The 21,365-nt window shown below is 46.9% G+C and overlaps 1 protein-coding gene and 1 pseudogene across 3 annotated transcripts; one reads left to right on the forward strand and one right to left on the reverse strand.

Moving 5' to 3' along the window:
* Positions 1-1,049: 1,049 nt before the first annotated feature.
* ARL11 (ADP ribosylation factor like GTPase 11) lies at positions 1,050-5,927 on the forward strand. Of its 2 annotated transcripts, XM_043478225.1 has the most exons (4): positions 1,050-1,335; positions 1,754-1,834; positions 2,126-2,689; positions 5,748-5,927. In XM_043478225.1, the coding sequence occupies exons 3-4, from the start codon at positions 2,144-2,146 to the stop codon at positions 5,817-5,819; spliced, it is 618 nt and encodes a 205-aa protein (XP_043334160.1). In that variant the 5' UTR covers positions 1,050-1,335; positions 1,754-1,834; positions 2,126-2,143; the 3' UTR covers positions 5,820-5,927. The 2 variants fall into 2 exon arrangements, with proteins under 2 accessions (XP_043334160.1, XP_043334159.1); XM_043478224.1 differs by lacking the exon at positions 1,754-1,834 and having other exon boundaries at positions 1,054-1,335.
* Positions 5,928-18,421: 12,494 nt separating this feature from the next.
* LOC122447288 lies at positions 18,422-21,365 on the reverse strand (annotated as a pseudogene). Its single transcript, XR_006271176.1, has one exon. The product of XR_006271176.1 is annotated as a gamma-glutamylcyclotransferase-like (transcript).

Consider the following 21,365-nt stretch of genomic DNA (forward strand, 5'->3'; position numbering starts at 1 on the left):
AATGTTGTGAAATAATTAGCCTCCAACTAATAAAAATAAATGAATTTTTTAAAAAAAGAGAGAATCACAACCCCCAGCTTGGCTCCTGACATTTTAATGAAAGAATGTGCCGGAAAGCAGAGTTGTCACCCATTATGAGAGCCAAATCACTGACGCTCCAGATCCAAATCAGGATCTGCTACAGGAGCAAGGGCTTCTGACTGGCCAATGTTTTGAAAATTCTGTTTTCTGGGGGCATCATTTCTACTGGGAAAAACATAGTGACACTGTTCAGGAAAAAAAAAATTAAGAAAGCTGCTTAATCGTCCTTAATTTTAACTACATTAACACAGCTTTATAATTTTTTAATAAAACTTTAAACTTCTAATTTTAATATAGTAGAAGTAGTTCAGTCACTGAGTCATGTCTGACTCTTTGCGACCCTATGGACTGCAGCACGCCAGGCTTCCCTGTCCGTCACCAACTCCTGGAGCTTGCTCAAACTCATTTTTATAAATATGCATATATTTATGGTGGCCCAGATGTTACAGAATCTGCCCCCAATGCTGGAGACTCGGGTTTAACCCCTGGGTTAAACCTGGCGAAGGGAATGGCAACCCACTCCAGGATTCTTGCCTGGAGAATTCCATGGACAGAGGAGTCTGGTGGGCTACAGTCCATGGGGTTGCAAAGAGTCAGACACAACTAAGTGACTAAACACTTTCACACTTTCACATATAAGATAAACCATAAAATTATATATCTATAATAATTATACATAATTTTATATATTTAATATATATTATATATATATAGGTTTGCTTTCAACACTTTAGACCTATTTTTTAAGACTGTTTTAATCCTACTTAAGCAGTTCTTTAGCACATATGGTTCCAAGCAAACGAAAGAATCTCCAGGCACCAGAAACATAGGGAGGCATGAGCTGAAAGAAAAGGTCCAGCTCTCAGCTTTCTGCATGGAAGGGATCTGAGATCCTGAGAGGAAGAGCAGGAGAGATGCAGCTGAACACGACCCGGTTCCAAGCCGGGCGCCCGCCCTCCTGCCTACGGAGCCTGAGCGGCAGAGACCCGGAGCTGCGTCGGGCCGAGTGCAGAGCTGAAGGGCGGCGGGCATCCTGGCGGCACCGCCCGGGCAGGGGGCCCGGCTCCGGGAGCCCCGGCGCCGGGGGGGAGGGGCTCAGAGCCGGCCCCGCCCCCGGCCCCCCGGGGAAGGAAGCAGAAAAAGGGGAAGCGGCCCCATCCTCTCGCACTATACTAGCGTCTCTGGACTGAAAGTCGCTGGCCCGGGAGGACCACCCAGAGGGGCAGCTTTGGGCCGCAGCCTAGTAACTCTGAGGTAATTGTCATTTTTACGCTTCTACCCCTGGCCTGAGGATTCAACAGAGGGCGTCTCATTTTCCTCCACGGGGCAGCTGAAATCTGTTCCTGGGCCTGAGACGCCCCTTCCCCTGTTCCAGCCAAGGTTTCCTGGGACTTAAGGCGGGGACAAGTCTTGGTCTTAACACTTGAGATTCTTCAAAAACGTGTGTCGTGTTCTGGAGGTGATTTACCTCGGAAAGCCACTGGAGGAAACCACTTTGCCCTGAGAGGTTCCTTTGTCTGCAGTCAGCAGGATTTATAAATAGGCACGGTTAACAGGGTGGCAGCTTGGTCCTGGGGGCGGGGTGGTTCCAAAGGCTGCAGAAGGCACCACCAGCCCCCTGCCCACTTCTCTCAGGGCACTGACCCCGGGATAACTTCCCCTTGGGGTTTAGGCTTCCAGGTGGACACCAGAGGCTCAGAGCCTCGGACCAGCAAGAATCGAAGACACCCTTCAGTCACTTCCACCCAACCAGGTTTGTCTAACAGAAGTGGGTTCTGCCTCCTTGCCTTAACTACCAAGGAATAGGAGCTGACGTTCCATGTCTTCAGGGGGAGACCCTGGTCTCTTCTCTGCATCAGGCACCCCCCACCCCAACCCCCAGAGATAGGTCAGCTGATGCTGACTCACACAGCCCTGCTTCCCTGCCCTTTCAAAGCCCAGACCTGGGTTTGAAAGATGACACTGTGGACATCACCTTGGGTGTAGAGGCCCTTCTCCCGTGGCCCACATGGATTTGTGTTCCTTCCGACCCTTTCTCCCCTAGGGTCTGCCAGTGGCCGCCATGGGGTCTGTGAGCTCCCGAAGTCACAAGGCAGAAGCCCAGGTGGTGATGATGGGCCTGGACTCGGCCGGCAAGACCACGCTCCTGTACAAACTGAAGGGCCACCAGCTGGTGGAGACCCTGCCCACCGTGGGTTTCAACGTGGAGCCTCTCGAGGCCCCGGGGCAGGTGCGCCTCACCCTCTGGGATGTCGGGGGGCAGAGCCCGCTCAGGGCCAGCTGGAAGGACTACCTGGAGGGCACGGCCGTCCTCGTGTTCGTGCTGGACAGCACAGACGAGGCCCGCTTGCCCGAGGCAGTGGCTGAGCTCACGGAGGTCCTGGAGGACCCCCACCTGGATGGCGTCCCCCTCCTGGTGCTGGCTAACAAGCAGGACGCACCCCACACCCTGCCGCTGCCCAAGATCCGAGACAGGCTGGGCCTGCGGAGGTTTCCAGGGCTCTGCTGGGAGCTGCGGGCCTGCAGTGCCCTCACCGGCGAGGGGCTGCCTGAGGCCCTGGGGACCCTGAGGCGTCTCCTGAGCTACCGCAGCCCCCCGAGTCTCCAGGTGGGTGCAGGGGGCGGCCGTCGGGAGACCTGAGAGCCTTGATTCGGGCAGAGCAGCCTGTCTTCTCTGCTCTTACAGACTGGAACACCAGCTAATCCTGGAGGGAACCACAAGTTCTGTTTATCAAACAAGGAACCCTCCTAGGCTTAGACACAATATTTAAGTCTTTGGACTTATTGTCACTGGTGTTTATGTTGCAAATCAGCTACTCTTGGAATAATGATACTCTAAGTATTCCAGGTGGTTCAGCAGCAAAGAATCTGCCTGCAATGCAGGAGACGTGGGTTCAATCCCTGGGTCGTGAAGATCCCTTGGAGAAGGGAGTGGCAACCCACTCCAGTATTCTTGCCTGGAGAATCCTGTGGGCAGAGGAGCCTGGTGGGCTACAGTCCATAGGCTCTCAAGAGAATCGGACATGACTTACCAACTAAACAACAACAAAGAAAAAAGAAACCTCAACATAATTCGTTTAGTAACTCATCATTACCACGTGTAAACTGAGAAACTAATAACAGAACAAGTGGCTGCAGAATAATTAACACCTAAATTCACAGAGGGAAAGAGGTTTCAAAATCAGATCAGAATATCAGACTTGGACATGTTCACGATCTTATGAATGATTGTTCTTAGTAGCCCCCTAAATCATCCCAAGTGCCACCACCCTCTGAGAGCAAGCAATCAGGGCCAGCAGGGTCAAGTCTGCTTCCAAAGGATCTCGGGTTAGAAGTTGGCTGGGCACTCAGCCCCGGACAGAGGCCGGGAGCTTGGACCTTCCAAAATCAATCACCTTCTCTGACCCTGACTAGTTATTCTCTGGAGGAGGGCATGACAACCCACTCCAGTATTCTTTCCTGGAGAATCCCATGGACAGAGGAGCCCAACGGGCTACAGTCCCTAGGGTCGCAAAGACTCAGACATGACTGAAGCGACTAAGCATGAATGCACGAATGCACAGCCCTTCTCCAACTTTTTGTTATCCTGTGCTGGTCTTTTTCCAGAACCCTTCATTGTTTTCTGTTTTCCTTCTCTTTTTTCTTGTATAGATTCCCTTAAAGATCAGATTAATCAGTTTCATTCATCCATTTATTCATTCATTTAATCAAAAATATGTCGAGCATGGAATTTGTGGCAAAGGGCAGTGAGTTTTAGATACGAAGCGGGGCCTCCAGATGGGAGGCATGAATTCTGAAGATGTGTATAGCAGCAATGTACCTCTCACTATTTACAGTGAAAGAGGAAGTTGAACATAGCATCCTAGAAGGGTTTTCAGGTGATTTTTACTTAGGAGCCATGAAGCTCCTGAAATTATTTGCAAAAAGATCAGAAACTTTCATTAGATTTTCAAAGGCACCTGTGACTCCCTAAGGTAAGAAGCACCAATCTGGTCTTATCCTTCATCCAACCCAGGAATACTTCCTATAATCTGAGTTTTTTAATAGCAAGCTGCTTCCATTTGGTAACTGCTCTCGTGTTAAACAGCTCTAAATGTTGGATATTCTTTCCCTCTTGGGCTTCTGTCAGCCTCCTAAGAGCTCCTGACGGTGGCTCTGCCCTCTGTAGGGTGACACATAGCAACTGGCCCTCGACACCCCTCTGATGTCTGAGAGGCCCCGCTACCCAAAGTCTCCCCTTCTAACATCAGCTTAGATGTGCCTGGTTTTTTCCGCCTCTTGCCAGTTAATGTGTTTCAAGACTTCCTGTGTTGGACACAGGAAAGTACAAAGATGCAAAGACAAAGGGAACAAGGCCTCCAGGCTCAGGGTGCTCTGGGTGGGGAAGCAGAGGACATGATTCCCATGAAGGTGAGGATGGGAGCTTACTGTTTACTGTGCATGTACTGGGCCCTGTTCTGTGCTCAGTCCCTTACAAGAGATGACCTCTAAGTCTCCCAATTCTGCCAAGTAGGTATCCTTCCCATTTTACAGAATTAGACACTGAGGCTCGGAGAGGTTGTGACTTGCTTGAGGCACGGCTCTTAAGTGACACTTCTGGAATTTGAACCAGATGTTCTAGCCCTTGATGATGCCTGCATTCTTCCACGACATTGTGCTTCTAGGAGGTTTAAGCCAAGGTTGACATTTGATTGGCAGATGAGATGGGGGAGCAGTCTTATCAGAGGAAAGAGATTGTTTGGAGGCATGAGGGACAGTGTAGGAAGGACAAATAAGCCAAAAAAAAAAAAAAAAAAACCGAAAAGAAAAAAAACTGAAACAGGAGGTTGGGGGTGAGAGGTGGTATGTATTATAACAGGAAACAAAACCAAAAGGAGGGACTTTCCTGCTGGTCCAGTGGCTAAGACTCCATGCTTCCAATGCAGCGGGCCCAGGTTCAATCCCTGGTCAGGGAACTAGATCCCACATGCTGAAACTATGACCTGGCATAGCCAAATAAATGAATAAATGCTACATTTTTTTTTTTTAATGGAGAGAAATTTTAGATCCAAGTTGAGAAGCCTTCCCTGGTGGTTCAGACGGTAAAGAATCTACCTGCAATGTGGGAGAGCCAGGTTCCATCTCTGGGTTGGGAAAATCCCGTGGAGAAGGAAATGGCAACCCACTCCAGCATTCTTGCCTGGAGAATTCCATGGACAAAGGAACCTGATGGGCTACAGTCCAGGGAGTCACCAAGAGTCAGACATGACTGAGTGACTAACACGCACACATGAGAAGGCTTAGACTTTCATAATCAGGAGTTGGTCTCAGAGAAGTGAAACTGTCTGGCTTCCATTTAAGAGGCTAATTTAGTGGCAGTGTAGGGGTGAAATAAAGAGAAGTGGGAACAGTGGGAATGGAGAGGCAGGGAACCCCAGTGGATGCCCATCATAGTCACAGAGAAGGGGAGAAGAAGACAAGAACACTGAGAGCCATTTCTAAGAGAAAAGGCTGAGAGCAGAAGAACTTGAAGACACTCAAGGTTTTGAGCCTATGTAGCAGGTGGTATTGGAATGAACTGAGAAGGTGGACACGGGAGGAGCAGGTTGTGAAGGGGTCAGAACCGCTGGGCTCTGCTGGGTCTGAATGTGTTTATAGCTCTGTTCACACTGTGTCATTATCTGCAGACCCTCGGACACCTGGGACCCCCTGGAGGTATCTGCTGGTTTCTGTTCATGGAAGCTCATCTCCGCACGTGATTTGTCCTGTTTTTATTGTGAGCTCATCTTCAGCAGGGTGTGCTTTTCCTGTGTGACTGCCTTGTGCTCTGGGTTGTGACAGGGTTTCTACACAGAGGGGTTTCCCATTAGCTGTCTACTAGATGCTGGGGCTTTCGATTGTCTGAGACCAGATATTATGTTAGTTTCTCTGCTTGGGGCTCACAGACCACCCAGGCAGTAGCAATCTGAACTCTCCACTCATTCACAGCCCAGGCCCTCCCTGGAGATGCAGTTTCTGACAGGCGACTGTTTTTCTTTGCATTCATATCCCAAGATAGACCATTTGCTTCCACACGCCTGGCTGAGCTGGTGAGCAGACTTTTCCAATCCCCTTTTAAGAGAGGGGTGCCACTTTAATGCTCTTGCTTTTTTGTTGAGCTCAGAGCAAAATTTTCTCCCCTCCAAACAAGAGTGAGGCCACATCTCCCATCCCCATGCAGATGCTATGACCACAGACCGGTCCCTAGAATCTAGGTTTGGCTTCTCTAAGATGCTCCTGGACTCCAGGCTTCACTAAACTGCTTTGGCTATAGGTTTCCCCCTTCATTTCTGCCACTTGGATTTCCTTTTTTTTTTTAATGTTCAATGATAGCCTATATTAAAACATTATTTCTGACTATAATTTACCCGAATACTTATGACTCCGTAAGTATTGGAAACAGTGACAGACTTTATTTTTAGGGGCTCCAAAATCACTGCAGATGGTGACTACAACCATGAAATTAAAAGACCCTTGCTCCTTGGGAGAAAAGTTATGACCAACCTAGACAGCATATTAAAAAGCAGAGATGTTACTTTGTCAACAAAGGTCCGTCTAGTCCAAGCTACGGTTTTTCCAGTAGTCACGTATGGATGTGAGAGTTGGACTATAAAGAAAGCTGAGCCCCAAAGAATTGATGCTTTTGAACTGCAGTGTTGCAGAAGACTCTTGAGAGTCCTTTGGACTGCAAGGAGATCCAACCAGTCCATCCTAAAGGAAATCAGTCTTGAATATTCATTGGAAGGACTGATGCTGAAGCTGAAACTCTAATACTCTGGCCACCTAATGTGAAGAATTGACTCATTTGAAAAGACCCTGATGCTGGGAAAGATTGAAGGCGGGAGGAAAAGGGGACAACAGAGGATGAGATGGTTGGATGGTATCACTGACTCAATGGACATGAGTCTGAGTAAACTCTGGGAGTTGGTGATGGACAGTGAGGCCTGGTGTGCTGCAGTTCATGGGGTCACAAAGAGTCAGACACAACTGACCGACTGAACTGAACTATGACTCCATAGTGGAAAAGGGTCCATCTGCCGTGTTGCCAGGGTCCCAGGAAAGGCTGAGAGGAGACCAGGATGGCCTAGGGCACACAGGTGGTGGCTGGCTTTGCCTTCTCCAGGTCTCCCATCTTTCCCCCTGCTTCCATTCCAACCACAGCGGCTCTGGAGGGAGGGTGGAACCCCATCTTCTTTTAGAACCTTCCCTAAAGACCACAGGGTAGCTGGCCTTGCCCACTGGAAGCAACAGTGGCAACAGGTCAACGCTGGCTGGTAGGACTGGGGAGTCTACTCTCCTGGCCGCTGGCAACTGGAAGGTGGGGCAGTCTGTGGCCAGTAGGATGGCCTCAGCCCCTGCCTTCCCTCCTGAGTCAGGCCAGAGCCCACCAGGGACGTGGAGGGGGCAGACAGAGGGGCTTCCCTCCTGCTCCTCTGCTCAGATACACATATGGACATATACATGTACTTACATCACAGAGCTACAACACAGGGGACCTTAGGAAAAAACAAATTGTGCCTTCTGTTTTATTTTGTTGTTTAAAAGGTCTTCTCGTTATGGGAGAGGTATTTTGCGTGTTTCAAATCACCCACACGTTTCAGATCCATCTGCCTTCCATTAACCCATGAGCAGGAGTAAGGAGGTGCAGGAGCTGATGTGGCTGAAAAGCACATGTCTATTGCTTCTTATATATAAATGAATTTTTTCTTTCGGCAAACACTGTATACAGTGAGGTTTATTTCACGTTGGAGAGCCGATTACCCCTTTGAATATGGGTTGAGTTTCTCCCTCTCTGACTCACTGATTTTTATTTTATTTATTTATTTATGGCTGTGCTGGGACTTCCTTGCTGTGCAGGCTTCTCTCCAGTTGTGTGAGTGGGGGTCACCCTCTAGTTGCGGTGCACGGGCTTCTCTAGTTATGGAACATGGGCTCTAGAGCACAGGCTCAACGGTTGTGGCTTCGTTGCTCCAAGACAGGTGGGATCTTCCCAGACTAGGGATTGAGCCCGTGTCTCCTGCACTGGCAGGCGGATTCTTTACCAGTGAGGCGTCAGGGGAGCCCCTCCGACTCAGATTCTGATGTTTCTCCCTCCCCTCTTGGACAGAAGCAATCCTTCAGTGAAAGTTACAAACCATGGGAGTTGGGTTTTGGTTTGGTTCTGCTGAGTTTCAGGTTGTGTCTGTCCATCCTCACGGATCTCCTCACTCGCCTCCTCCCTCTGGGGCTGGGGACAGCTGTGTCCTCTGAAGTGGGCCAGGCCCCCCTCCCGAGCACATGGGTGAGCCGGGACCTTGCCTTCCTTCTCATCCTCCACCACCCCCAGCGTCCCAGCTGCAACCTCAGGTCATGCAGTGCTGCTGCTGCTGCTGCTAAGTCGCTTCAGTCGTGTCCGACTCTGCGCGACCCCATAGACGGCAGCCCACCAGGCTCCCCTGTCCCTGGGATTCTCCAGGCAAGAACCCTGGAGTGGGTTGCCATTGCCTTCTCCTCATGTAGTGCAGTTGCCTCGATAAAGACCCATCTTCCTTCAGAGCCCACCTGATGCAACTCAAGACCAGTGGTGCCCCACACAGAAGCCCCCGCCCTGCAGACAGACAGATGCAAGTCAGACAGCAGGAATGATGAGCCTGTTTAGGCCACGCCTCTTGCTGCAGAGGCTGAGCCAAGATGGGAGAGTCTCTGAGTGAGCGGGAGGAAGATCCCCCAGAGGAGGGCATGGCAACCCACTCCAGTGTTCTTGCCGGGAGAATCCCAAGGACAGAGGAGCCTGGTGGGCTACAGTCCAGAGGGCCACAAACAGTCAGACACTGAAGCGACTTAGCACATCGTACACTTTGAGCGGGGCTTCTGCGTGTAAAAGGACAATGTCATGATCCAAGCAGAAAAAGATCAAAATTCTGTGGGCCTAATCCTTTGGCCACCTGATGAGAAAAGCCAACTCATTTGAAAAGTCCCTGAGTCTGGGAAAGATTGAAGGCAGAAGGGGGCGACAGAGGATGAGATGGTTAGATAACATCACCAACTCAATGGACATGAGTCTGAGCAAACTCCGGGAGACGTGAAGGACAGGGAAGCCTGGCGTGCTGCAGTCCATGGGGTTGCAAAGAGTTGGATACGACTTAGTGACTTAACAACAACTATTCTGCCTGGGGAGAAATTCTATTAAACCAGCATTCCAAACTCTTCAAGGAAGTCATGGGCAGAGGTGCCCCCTTCTACCACTTTGAAGACAAGATTGAGTTCTCCGGGTCGATCAGGTGATCCCCAGGAATCAAGAGCTCTGGGCGGTGGGGCGGAGAAGCCGGCTGGCTGTTAGGTTCTGTCACAGCCACGGGTCACGAGGTTTTTACACAAGCTTTGGGGTGGACCCATCACACACCCTTCCTTCCCCTCAGAAAGTGTTGGTGACTCAGGGGATTTCAGAAAGGAGCTCATGGGACATGCAATCAGCAGGTTCATCCCGAGGCGTTTCTCAGCATTTTCTTCAGAACTTTAGGAGCTGGATCCACACCTGAGTAAGAAGCCTGGCATTTGCTCCCCCGGCTCTGCCTGCTACACTCTGTGAGCTCAGGCCAGACTATGACGAATGTACTACTTGGGGGGGCTGCTTCAGGAGAGACAGAGAAAGCAAGCAAGCTGTTGAGACTTGTGGTTCCACGTTGTGAAATGCACATAGACACGTGACTCTACCGTCTCCCCATATCTGACAGGAGGGACAATAAAGGGATTAAAAAAAAAACACCAAAGCCCACAGGGACAAAGAAAGCAGAAGGGAATCTGGCAGGCTTGAGATAGCACAATTTTTTTTTTTTTTTTTTTTTGAGATAGCACTATTACAGAAGATAGAAAGTGACTCACAGACCAAAGAAAGTGGAAATATAAGTTGCTGGGGGTTGGGATGTATGTATGTATGTGTGTGTGTGTATGTTCAGTTGAAGGACTCACTCTGTGCTGGGCACTGGTGTGTCGAAGGTGTATTAACCTACATAATCCCCCAACAGTGTGAGAGTTTCTGACCTGATCTGGGGGATGAGGCACAGAGAGGTTAAACAACTTGTCCCAGGTCACACAGCAGAATTTGAATCTCTGCAGAAGTGTGGCCAGAAATCTTGGTCTACACAGCCTCACACAAGCAAGTCCTTCTGACACAAACCCCAGGACATCTCAGGACTTGGGCTCTCATGGAGCAACAAAGGAAACATAATTTGTGGAAAGTCAGTATGAAGAGACACAGCCTCAGATTCCTTTGCTATTTTATTCAGTCTGGACAACTGGATGCTTTCAGTTTATTCTCTGGAGGTGTTACCCAGCTGAAGATGAGATGAGATATCTATTAAAAAAATTCCTTGAAAGTGTGTGAACTGACGTGAGGCTGCCTGGACCCTCCCGCTTCCAGCTCCCAGGGGCTGGCAGTGAGGTTTACACAGGGAGGTAGGAACTGGGAGCCCCTCTCTAGGAACTGGCTGGCTGGAGAGAAGACACAACCCTGACATCTGAAGGTCCCCGGATGAACCAGCTGGCTCACCAGGGGATGAGCCCTGCCTGCCCATGAGCCAGGACTCACAGGAGCTTCTAGAAGCTTTCTGGTATCTTCCTCTTTCCTCCACCTACATTTTTTATTATGGAAAATGTAAACAGACAGAAAAGCTGAAAAGAAACCCACTATAATGAACACCTACATGTCTACCTCTTAAGCGCTACAATTGCTACACCTTAGCATATTTGCTTTATCTTTAGGTATAGGTGTGTACATATAGTATTTTTCTGAACCATTTGACTGCAGACATTATATTTCACCTCTACAATTTCAGTATCTCTATTCAAAGAATAAGGATCTCATCAGCTCTAAGCCACATGCATTATCACACCTGAGAAAATTTCAAATAGTTCCCAAATACATTCCAATATTCAATCCATATTCAGATTTCCCGCACTGTCCCTAGAATGTCATTGCATCTGGTTATTATGTCTCTTTATTGTCCTTCCTAGAACAGTCCTCCTTCCTTTTGTTTGCCCCACGATGTTGATATTTTGAAGGGACCAGGCCCTTCATTGAAGAAGCATCTAAGAGCTGATGTGTCTGACTGGGTCGTGTGTCATTTAACTGGTCCCCGTATCACTTGTAAATGCTGTCAAGTGGAAGTCAGGTCTAAAGGTGCAATTAGATTCAGATCAGATGTTTTTGGTGAGATAGGGAGGTGACATTCTCTACTTCATGTTGCATGCCATCAGGTGACAACATTTGATTATCTCACTTGTAGGGAAGCAAAGCTCCATCTCTTGCTGAAGGCAGTGAGTGATGGATCGCTCCAGTGTGAAGAAATGATGATGCCTTACTCAAATAGGAACAGGTAATAAAGGACGACAGGACATGAGAAAAAGTCTCCAATATGAGAGAGAGAAAGGAAAAAACAAGTCAGAGGAAAGAGGAGAAAGAGATCATTGCAGGAAGCAAAAGAAAACTTCGCCCAAATGATAAATCTCCTTAGAAATAAGAGATCTCACATCCATGAAGCAACATGGCTATAAAAAACAATTTAGAAACCAAGAAAGCGCTCTAGGAAATCTACACTGAAATCCAGCACAAAGTTGGAAGACAGTAGAAGCAAAAATCTCCTAAAAGGCAGAACAAAAAGATAAAGGAGGAAAAATTGGGAATTAAAACATAAGAAAACTAGAGGATTAGTCTCAAACTTTAGCATCGGGATAATGGTGTCCCAGAAAAATCAGAAAGAATGAAAAATTAGAGGGGGTGAAATATTAGATAAATAAATAAAACAAGAACATTTTTCAGAACACATGAGTTTCCAGCTTGAAAAAGTCTATGGAGTTGCCCAATACAAATGCATGTTATAAACATGAGCACAATACTGTTCAATTTCAGAACATCCTAAAAAAGACAGGTCACATATTAAAGGTCAAGAACCAGAATAGCATTAAACTTAACAGCAATACTGAAATTTAAAGGATAATGGAACAAAGCCTTCAATTCAGAGGGCAATTTGAACAATAAAATTGTACGATAACCCCTAGGATAAAAGAAATATCGATGAGTGCGTGCTGATACAAATAACTAAATGAATGACTAAATACATGGAGGAGAAGGAACAGCTTCATCTTACAAAAGAATTTCATTAATGACTGTAAAAGAAATGAGGCAAATAGAAAATTACTATTAAGTACATTCTATTAATAACTATAGGCAAGATTCACCAATGGATGCTAAAATTTGATAAGTGAAAGTCTGAGGATAAAAATATTCATTATCTTAGAGTATGTCTACCAGAATTTTTACTAGTTATAAAAGGAAAAATAATAATAAGAGTGAGAAGCCTAGCATGAACTACCAAGCCAAGTGATGCAGATGGACATCCTGAGTCGTGAGTATGGCATCAACACGGAGCCCTGATATGAGGTGGGCAGAGGGGCACATCGGCTCGGTGGTATCCTCACCCCAAAGTCCATAAGCTCAACCGAATCATGAAAAACATCAGAAAAATCCAAATCGAGGGACATTCTACAAAATAATTGACCAGTATTCTTCAAAATTGTTAAGACCATGAAAGACAGACTGAGGACCGGTTCAGATGGAGGAGCCTAAGAAGATTCAGCAACTCAGTATAATGTGAGGTCCTAGATTGGATCCTGGAAAATAAAACATGATTGGAAAAACTGGCGAGATCCAAAGTCTGCCACTGTGTTAACATAGCGTACTGAAGTTAATTGCTTAGTTGCCTCTTTTTTTTTTTTGATGTACACTTCTCCGTGCATCCCGGCTACATAAGACGTTAGCATTAGGGGTAGATGGGTAAAGGCATTAGATATAATTCTGTAATGTTTATGCGACTTTCTGTAAGTCGAAAATTATTTCAAAATGGAAAGTTAAGAGAAAACATTCTGAGGGAAAATTATTTTCCCCTAGAATTTTACACCCAATCAAGCTATCAATCATTTATGAGGACAGAATGTCATTTTCAGATAAATGAGAACACGAGCATCTTTTATTAAAAAGGCTACTGGTCGTCACGCTCCTTCAAGAGAAGAAACTGAAATGATCAGGGATGCAGGCATGGTGAGATTCACCACCAGAGGGCAGCAGAGGAGTTTGGAGAACAGCTCTGTGACGGCCTCCAGAGCAATTCGTATAGAAGGGAACAAGAGAACGCGTGGTTCCCAGAAGAAGGATGTTGCAGATAAACCTACCAAAAAACCCAGTGGTTGACTCTTATCTATTCGATTGCATCAGTGAAATCCGCAGTTCTGACAGTCTAGGGCTGTGTTATTGATAAGCATTTATCAAGAGAAAACCAAGCAAACAGACCAAAAAAAAACCACAACCTCTTGAGGAAACAAAAGTTGCACCAAAAGGAAATACAGTATACTAAATGGCTCAGTTGTGAAAAGTTTTTACTTAAGTCATAATAATATAAGTAGTAAAATATTCATTTAACCAAAACATCTCTGCTGGGAGGATGGAGGAAGGGAAATAAGTGTGTGGGTGGAGCATGGGGGAGAGTGTGACAGGGTTAAATTCTTCTCTTCCAAGGTAGGAAAACAGATGCTGTGTAAGGTTGAAAAATCAAGGAACAACAACATAAATTTGGGGGAAAACATAGAGAAAATATGACAAGACACAGCTAAGACAGTGCTTCTGGGGAGAGGTAATTACGACGCGGTGGGCGTGGAGACTGTGTGTGTGTTAGTGGCTCAGCCATGTGTGACTCTCTGCAACCCCATGGACTGCAGCCCGCCAGGCTCCTCTGTCCATGGGATTCCCCAGGCAAGAACACTGGAGTGGGTTGCCATGCCCTCCTCCAGGGGATCTTCCCAACCCAGGGATCGAACCCTGGTCTCCTGCATTGCAGGCAGATTCTTTACCGTCTGAGCCACTAGGGAAGCCCCAAGCAGGAGACTGCTGTTTTCCATTATAGGCCTCTGGGTTTTATTTCACTTCTTACACTAGACACCTGTATGATTTTTATAAAAATAAAAATTACATTTTAAAGAATAAATAAGGCAAGAGCAACCAGAACATCACGGATAACTTTGCTTCAGTTCAGTTCAGTTCAGTCGCTCAGTCGTGTCCGACTCTTTGCGACCCCATGAACCGCAGCACGCCAGGGCTCCCTGTCCATCAACTCCCAGAGTTTACTCAGACTCATGTCCATTGAGTCAGTGATGCCATCCAACCATCTCATCCTCTGTCGTCCCCTTCTCCTCCTGTCCTCAATCTTTCCCAGCATCAGGGTCTTTTCAAATGAGTCAGCTCTTCACATCAGGTGGCCAAAGTATTGGAGTTTCAGCTTCAATATCAGTCCTTCCAATGAACACCCAGGACTGATCTTTAGGATGGAATGGTTGGATCTCCTTGCAGTCCAAGGGACTCTCAAGAGTCTTCTCCAACACCACAGCTCAAAAGCATCACTTCTTTGGCGCTCAGCTTTCTTTTTTTTTTTTTTTTTAATTTTTTTATTAGTTGGAGGCTAATTACTTCACAACATTTCAGTGGGTTTTGTCATACATTGATATGAATCAGCCATAGATTTACACTTATAGTCCAACTCTCACATCCATACATGACTACTGGAAAAACCATAGCCTTGACTAGACAGACCTTTATTGACAAAGTAATGTCTCTGCTTTTTAATATGCTGTCTAGGTTGGTCATAACGTTCCTTCCAAGGAGTAAGCATCTTTTAATTTCATGGCTGCAATCACCATCTGCAGTGATTTTGGAGCCCAAAAAAATAAAGTCAGCCACTTAATTTAAGCATCTAAACCCAAATAATTGTAGGGCTTGCCTACTTGGTATTCCTTCCTGTCCAGATTTCGGCTAGCGCTGGCCTTCACCTGGCTGGCCCAGAGGCTCTGCCCTCTGCTTTCCTTGGCATCAATGCCTCAGAGCATAGAGGTTTGCATCTTGAGCTGTGGAAGAGTTCTTTGGTTGACTGCTCTGTTCTCTACACCTCCGCTGACTTCTCCCTCCTCACCTGGCCTCCCGGGCTGCCCTCTCCCACCAGAAGCTGACTTGGATTGAGCAGGGTGGTCACCTGGTTCTCTGGCCACAGCGAGCCTGTGAGCTGTTTAACCTTCAGAAGTTTCCCAGGACTGGATGGGCTCCTTGAAGCACCTTTGCAACGCTGCTAGCAGCAACTGGCTGAAGAAACACTTTATTGTTTTCTTGTGTGCCACCGGTGAGCATGGGGGTATTATTGGCCCCGATTCTTCACTCCTTTCTCCATTCCCACATTTGCTATGGCTTCATCGTGGATGGAGTGTCCTTCTGTCGACACTGGGGTTGGCCATGTGACTTTCTTTGGCTAATGGGCTGTCAGCAGATAGACACAAGCAGGGGTTTGAACAGTGTTTGCACGCGGGGGCTTCCCTCTGCTGACTCTGCCATCAGAAGAATAAGCTTCAGCTAGCCGGCTGTCTGAGGAGGAGAGGATGAGCGGCATGGATAGCAAAACCGCCAAGGACTTCCCTAGTGGTTAAGAGTTCGCCTGCCAATGCAGGGGACGTGGATTCGATCCCCGCTGTGGGAAGATCCCACATGACAAGGGGCAACTAAGCCCATGAACCACAACTCCTAAGCCTGTACCCTAGAGCCTATGCTCTGCATCAGGAGATGCCACCGCGATGAGAAACCCTCGCTCCACAGCTAGAGAGTACCCCCCATTCACTGCAACTGGAAAAAAGCCTGAGCATAGCAACAAAGACCCAGCACAGGCAAAGATAAAATAATTTTAAAACAAACAAAAAGCTACTAAGCAGTCCAGAGACCTGAAGCCACTGCTGCCCAAGCAGAGATGGCCAGCTGAGGCCAGCTGGGATCAGCCAGTTCTGGGTCACCCACAGGGCTCCGAAGACAAATGCTTACCACTGCATGCCACTAAGAAGATTATTGTGTGTTTTTCCCCTATGGTGCTGGGTGACTAATACAGGCACTAAATGTTGGAAACCACGTATCTATAGTTTTATACTGTGATTTCACTGGTTTATAAAATAATGCTCAAGGGTGGTATCCCAAGGTCAAATCATAAAAACAGCTTGAGTCTTGAATCATTTACGAGCTAAGAAAAGAACTAACCTCAGACAGGGGTGGTGGATGACAAACGTCCTACAAACTTGGCATGTGCTTTGACATTTTTACAGAGGACAGTCTGACATAAACATGGTCACGCCAGGGGCATATGGATGTTGAGGGGGAAGATGCAGTGATAATGGCTACTTCTCAGTTTTGTGTGAAACTGCTTTTTGGAATTCTTAAGATTCCTTGGTTTTCTGATTTCACGTGCTCCCAGGAGGAGTCCCTGGCCATAAAACTCTCTTCCATCTTGTGGGTGTTCAGTTGATTCTAACTTAATGTGAATATACGGATTAGATGTTATGCTGAGAGCAGGCTTTAGTTAAGAATGGAGAGCAGGCAATGGGTTCTGGAAGCCAGAGATCCCGGAATAGACTTAAAACAGAGATTCCTATACAATCTTGATCAAAGCAGAGAGGAGGAAGACAGCATGCAACAGAGGGGGAATGTACCTCAGCTGGCAGGACCCCTGGGATTTAATCGCACCCAGTCTTGTAACAAAACCACCTTCGCTCTTCCTGCAGAACCAGCTCTGCTTGGAATGGGGCTGCCAAGTGGGAGGGACTCAACCAAAAACGTGGGGGTCTGGGGATATGAAGAGGAGGGAAACCAGGGATGAAGGACCAGTTCACAGATTCAAAGGCTGTGGTTTACATCTTGCTTGGATTTAATGGGAAAAAAAAAAAAGGGCAATACATTCTCAGAATGCCAGCCAGGGTAGCCAGGGCTGAAGTCTTCCAAGTCAGAACTGTGAGACTGATTCACTTAATAAAAGGCTCCTCCCAGGCCCAGGGGCTTCCCTGGTGGCTCAGATAGTAAAGAATCTGCCCACAATGCGGGAGACCCAGGTTTGATCCCTGGGTGGGGAAGATCCCCTGAAGGGAATGGCTACAGACTCCAGTATTCTTGCTTGGAAAATCCCCATGGACATAGGAGCCTGGGGGGCTACAGTCCATGGGGTCACAAAGAGTCAGATGTGACTGAGTGACTAACACTTTCACTTTCTTTCGCAGGCCCAGGGCATTCCGAGCAGATGCTGGGGAACACAGGATGAGGACTCGAAAGGCAGAAAGCAAGAAAAAGCAAGAAGATTGCTGTCTAAGGGGCTCCTGGCCTCAAAGCAAGCAGCACCCTCTGGGTGCTGATCTGGGGTGAGGGCAGGAGGGGGGCATGAGGAAGAGGATTGCAACAGATGTGGAGGCGTGGGGGGCTCCTCTCCCCCCTGCTGCCGCCTAGTGGTTCAGCTACCAGGAGAGCTGGGAGGTGGTGGAGAGCCAGGGCGGAGCGGGATTAGGACTGGGGCAATGGTCCAGGCAGGGCTGACTCACGATGAGCTCAGGTTCACTTTCGGGAGCAACTGGCATCCAAGAAGATGCCATCTGGGGTGCAGATGCAGCCACGTGTCAAGGCAGCTGACAGCTCTCACGACGTGGCTGTGGCATGTGGGCCAGCGCTCCCCAAGCTGGGATCTGTGAACCACCGGTTATGAAGGTTGTGAAGGGCTGTTGGCCTGAAAAGAGGGTTCCGTGGTCCAACAAGCTTGGGAGGTGCTAGGTTTAATGGAATTACACAGGTTTCTCCATTGCAGGACATCTCAAAGCCCTTAATATGATAATATGGGAATAGCCAGGCTCTAAAGCAAGAACTGTGGTGTTGGAGAAGACTCTTGAGAGTCCCTTGGACTGCACGGAGATCAAACCAGTCCATCCTTAAGGAAATCAACCCTGAATATTCACTGGAAGGACTGATGCCGAAGCTCCAATACTTTGGCCATCTGACGTGAAGAGCTGACTCATTGGAAAAGACCCTGGTGCTGGGAAAGATTGAGGGCAGGAGGAGAAGGGGAAGACAGAGGATGAGATGGTTGGATGGCATCACCGACTCAATGGACATGAGCTTGAGCAAGCTCCGGGAGATGGTGAAGGACTGGGAAGCCTGGAGTGCTGCAGTTCATGGGGTCGCAAAGAGTCGGACACGACTGAGCGACTGAACGACAACAAAAGCAAGGCATGCAGGATTAGAGTATACAGCTTTTGATCATGATCACGGAACCCTTTCTACACAGAACTTCGGGCTAGAGAACTACTGACGCTTTCCAGAGTGGGACACTAAAAATACCGCAGCCACCTGATGCCCAAGCGGGCAGTGAATCACTGGCCTTCAAGCACCAGAATGCAGGCCAGGCCTGGCCTACCTTGGCCGCTGGTGGCTGACCCTTGCCAGATGGCCCAAGTCCACTGCTTCGCACCCAGGCAGCCAGTGGGGCTGGGGGGAGAGGGCCCCCAGGAGGCAGGAAGCTGCTGCTTCCTGGGTGTTGGGTGGTTAGAGGTGGGCGTGTCATGGGAGGAAACGGGGTTCCCCGGGAAAGGGCAGTGGCTTCCACAGTGACAAGCAATTGCTTTACTATTAATAAATACAATCAGGGCATCCGGTCAGAACCCACAGATCAGCCTCTCAAATTACCCCATGACCGCCAGATGTCGCTGTTGCAGGGAGCATGAATTTGCGGTCCCATCTCCCTACAGGCTTTACCGAGAGAGTTCAAATTGTGGGCGCTCAGAAGCACATGAGACCCACCCAGTTCCTGGACCCAATTGGGTGAGACCCAATTCCTGCTTCCAGTTCTTAGTGATTAGATCGCATCAACCCCACCTCCAGCACCCTTGGGACCAAAAGCAGCCCGACTCCCAGAATGTAACCAAGAAATGCCAAAACTCTGTACATGGTTCCTTTCAGCACAAAACAGCAAATCAAAAATGAGAGGCCAAGACAGAATATTTATTTTTTTAACTAAAAATACAGAACACAGAACATGATCAGCAAACACAGAACAATGGAATTGAGAGGCTCCTCAAGTATAATGAATAGACCCGGACGATCAAAAATGTACTGAGGTTGAATTTTTTTGACCATTAAAAAATCCACAAAACTGAATGATTTTCACAGCTTGCAGGCTTCTGGCAACATGTCTAACACCATTGGACTTAAAAAAGTACTTATTTGATGTGGAGCATCTTTTAGGTCTTTGTTGAACTTGTTACAAAATTGCTTCATTTTATGTTTTTTAGGAGGCCCATGGAATCTTAGCTCCAGGCCAGGGATAAAACCTGCACCCACTGCATCAGAAGATGAAGACTTAACCAATGGACTCCCAGGGAAGTCCCTAAAAGTACTTTTAAGAGAACTAGGTTCTAGTTTACTAAAAAGCTATGTGGACTTGGGTGGGTTATCCAACCTCTCTGAGCCTTAGTCTCCTTGTGTGTGAGCTGAACCTACCCAGGCCCCACCCCCCTTTTAAAACATTTTTATTGGAGTATAGTTGCTTTACAATATTGTGTTAGTTTCTGCTCTACAACAAAGTGATTCAGTTATACACACACACACACATCCATTTTTTAGATTTCCTTCCCACTGAGGTGGCCACAGAACATTGAGAAGAGTTGCCCATGCTATCCAGTAGGTTCTCATCAGTTATCTGTTTTATATATAGAAGAGTATATATGCCAATCCCAATCTCCCAGTTCATCCTCCCCTACTCCCCGCCCAAGGCCCCTTTAAACAATATATGATTCTATGATTCTAAGTGTGACCTTGAAGGGCCCACGTGTAGTTGGGAAGGTGGATATCAAAAATAACAAAACGAGGCCACTTAAGTGACACAGACAGGGTTACAAGAATGCAGAGTCCTCCTCTTCTGACTGGGGGACTGAGAGAGGCTTCCAGAGGGGAAGGGATTAGACACCTAAAACATAGCACTGCAGCAGGCTCCGCACACTTGATCCCTCCCTTGAAGAGTTGGGAGGTGGCCAATCCAATATTTTAAGATGTCAACTTGATCTGTGTGGACATAAACATCTAAGGAAACTGGTTTCCAAAAATAAATGATAACTGCTACCTATCAGCCTCTGTGAGCGCATGAATTTCTCAAGGATGGGGGCATGTTCTGTAATTCTATCCACTTGGTTCTGTGTGGACAAGTATAGTATACTGCTACTTCTTGGATGATAAATCTGGGGCAAGGGAGAGAGAGGAAAGCAGCGGGGAGGTTAAAACCCTTCTTCACATGGTAAAAGTATCCTCTCCCACCTATGTTAATACAGGCACAGGCAACAGCTTGAGAAATGGAAACTAAATTTGTAATAGCAATTCTGTCTGATGATACTGGGGGTAATTATTTTTCTTTTTGCTTATCTGGATTTTCCATTTTTATCAACGGGCATGGATCAATTGTATTTTTTTTTTTAACCACAAATACATTTATTCCTCTAAGAACATTATGCCATCTTTTAAATTTTAAAATAATTTAAAAAATTTTAAATAGTTTTAAAATAATTAAAAAATTTTATAATCAATTGTCTCTTCAGTTTGCTTGCTCTTATTAAGCTGATTTTAAAAAATCCCAGAGCTGAGCAATTTACCAGCACCATCATTAAGTTGCAAATTTATCTTCAGTCACAGAGCAAAAATACACTTCAGATAAACTCAATAAAGTAACTTTAAGGGTTCACAGGAGTACTCACACCTAACTGTCATGCATTCCAACACCTCTCATAGCCCCCCTTTCAATTGTCTAACTCCTGCCTTGGTCTTTTTACAGTCTGAAAACAAGGAATCACCCAAGTGAGATAACCCTCCAGAACACTGTTGAAACATATTAAACAGAAATACATCTCAGATCCCTGTTCTAAATGTTAAAAAGGTATTAGCATATAGAGAAAATATATGTAGATATATTCCATTAAGTTCTAATGAGTCTTTGCTTCCCCCTTTTTGATAATGTCTTCAATTTCTTCTGAGACCTTTCCTTTGTAGTCATTTGGTTCTATTGCATTTAACTTCTTTTGGTACTCCAGTGGCAAACCATTCTCTTTTGCACCCATGCAAATGACCTTTTTATACTGGGGTGATGGGGGAACACGCTCATAATTTGTCATCTGATAACTTCGACAGATTATTTCTTTTCCTTCTTGAGTTGAAACAGTAACTTCTATTGGGGCATACATTCCACTTTTAACCCCTTCTTGCTATCCAGAGAACTTAAATTGCTTTTGTTCATTTTCCATACTACTCCCCATACTTCATCACCAGGACTTTCAAAAATGGTGGCTATACCTCCATGCCAAGTTTCACTTGTTTTGCCTTGGGGATTACCAAAGTCAAGTTTAAAATCCTGACA

Source organism: Cervus canadensis, chromosome 9 (genome assembly GCF_019320065.1).
Source record: "Cervus canadensis isolate Bull #8, Minnesota chromosome 9, ASM1932006v1, whole genome shotgun sequence".
NCBI classification, from domain to species: Eukaryota; Metazoa; Chordata; class Mammalia; order Artiodactyla; family Cervidae; genus Cervus; species Cervus canadensis.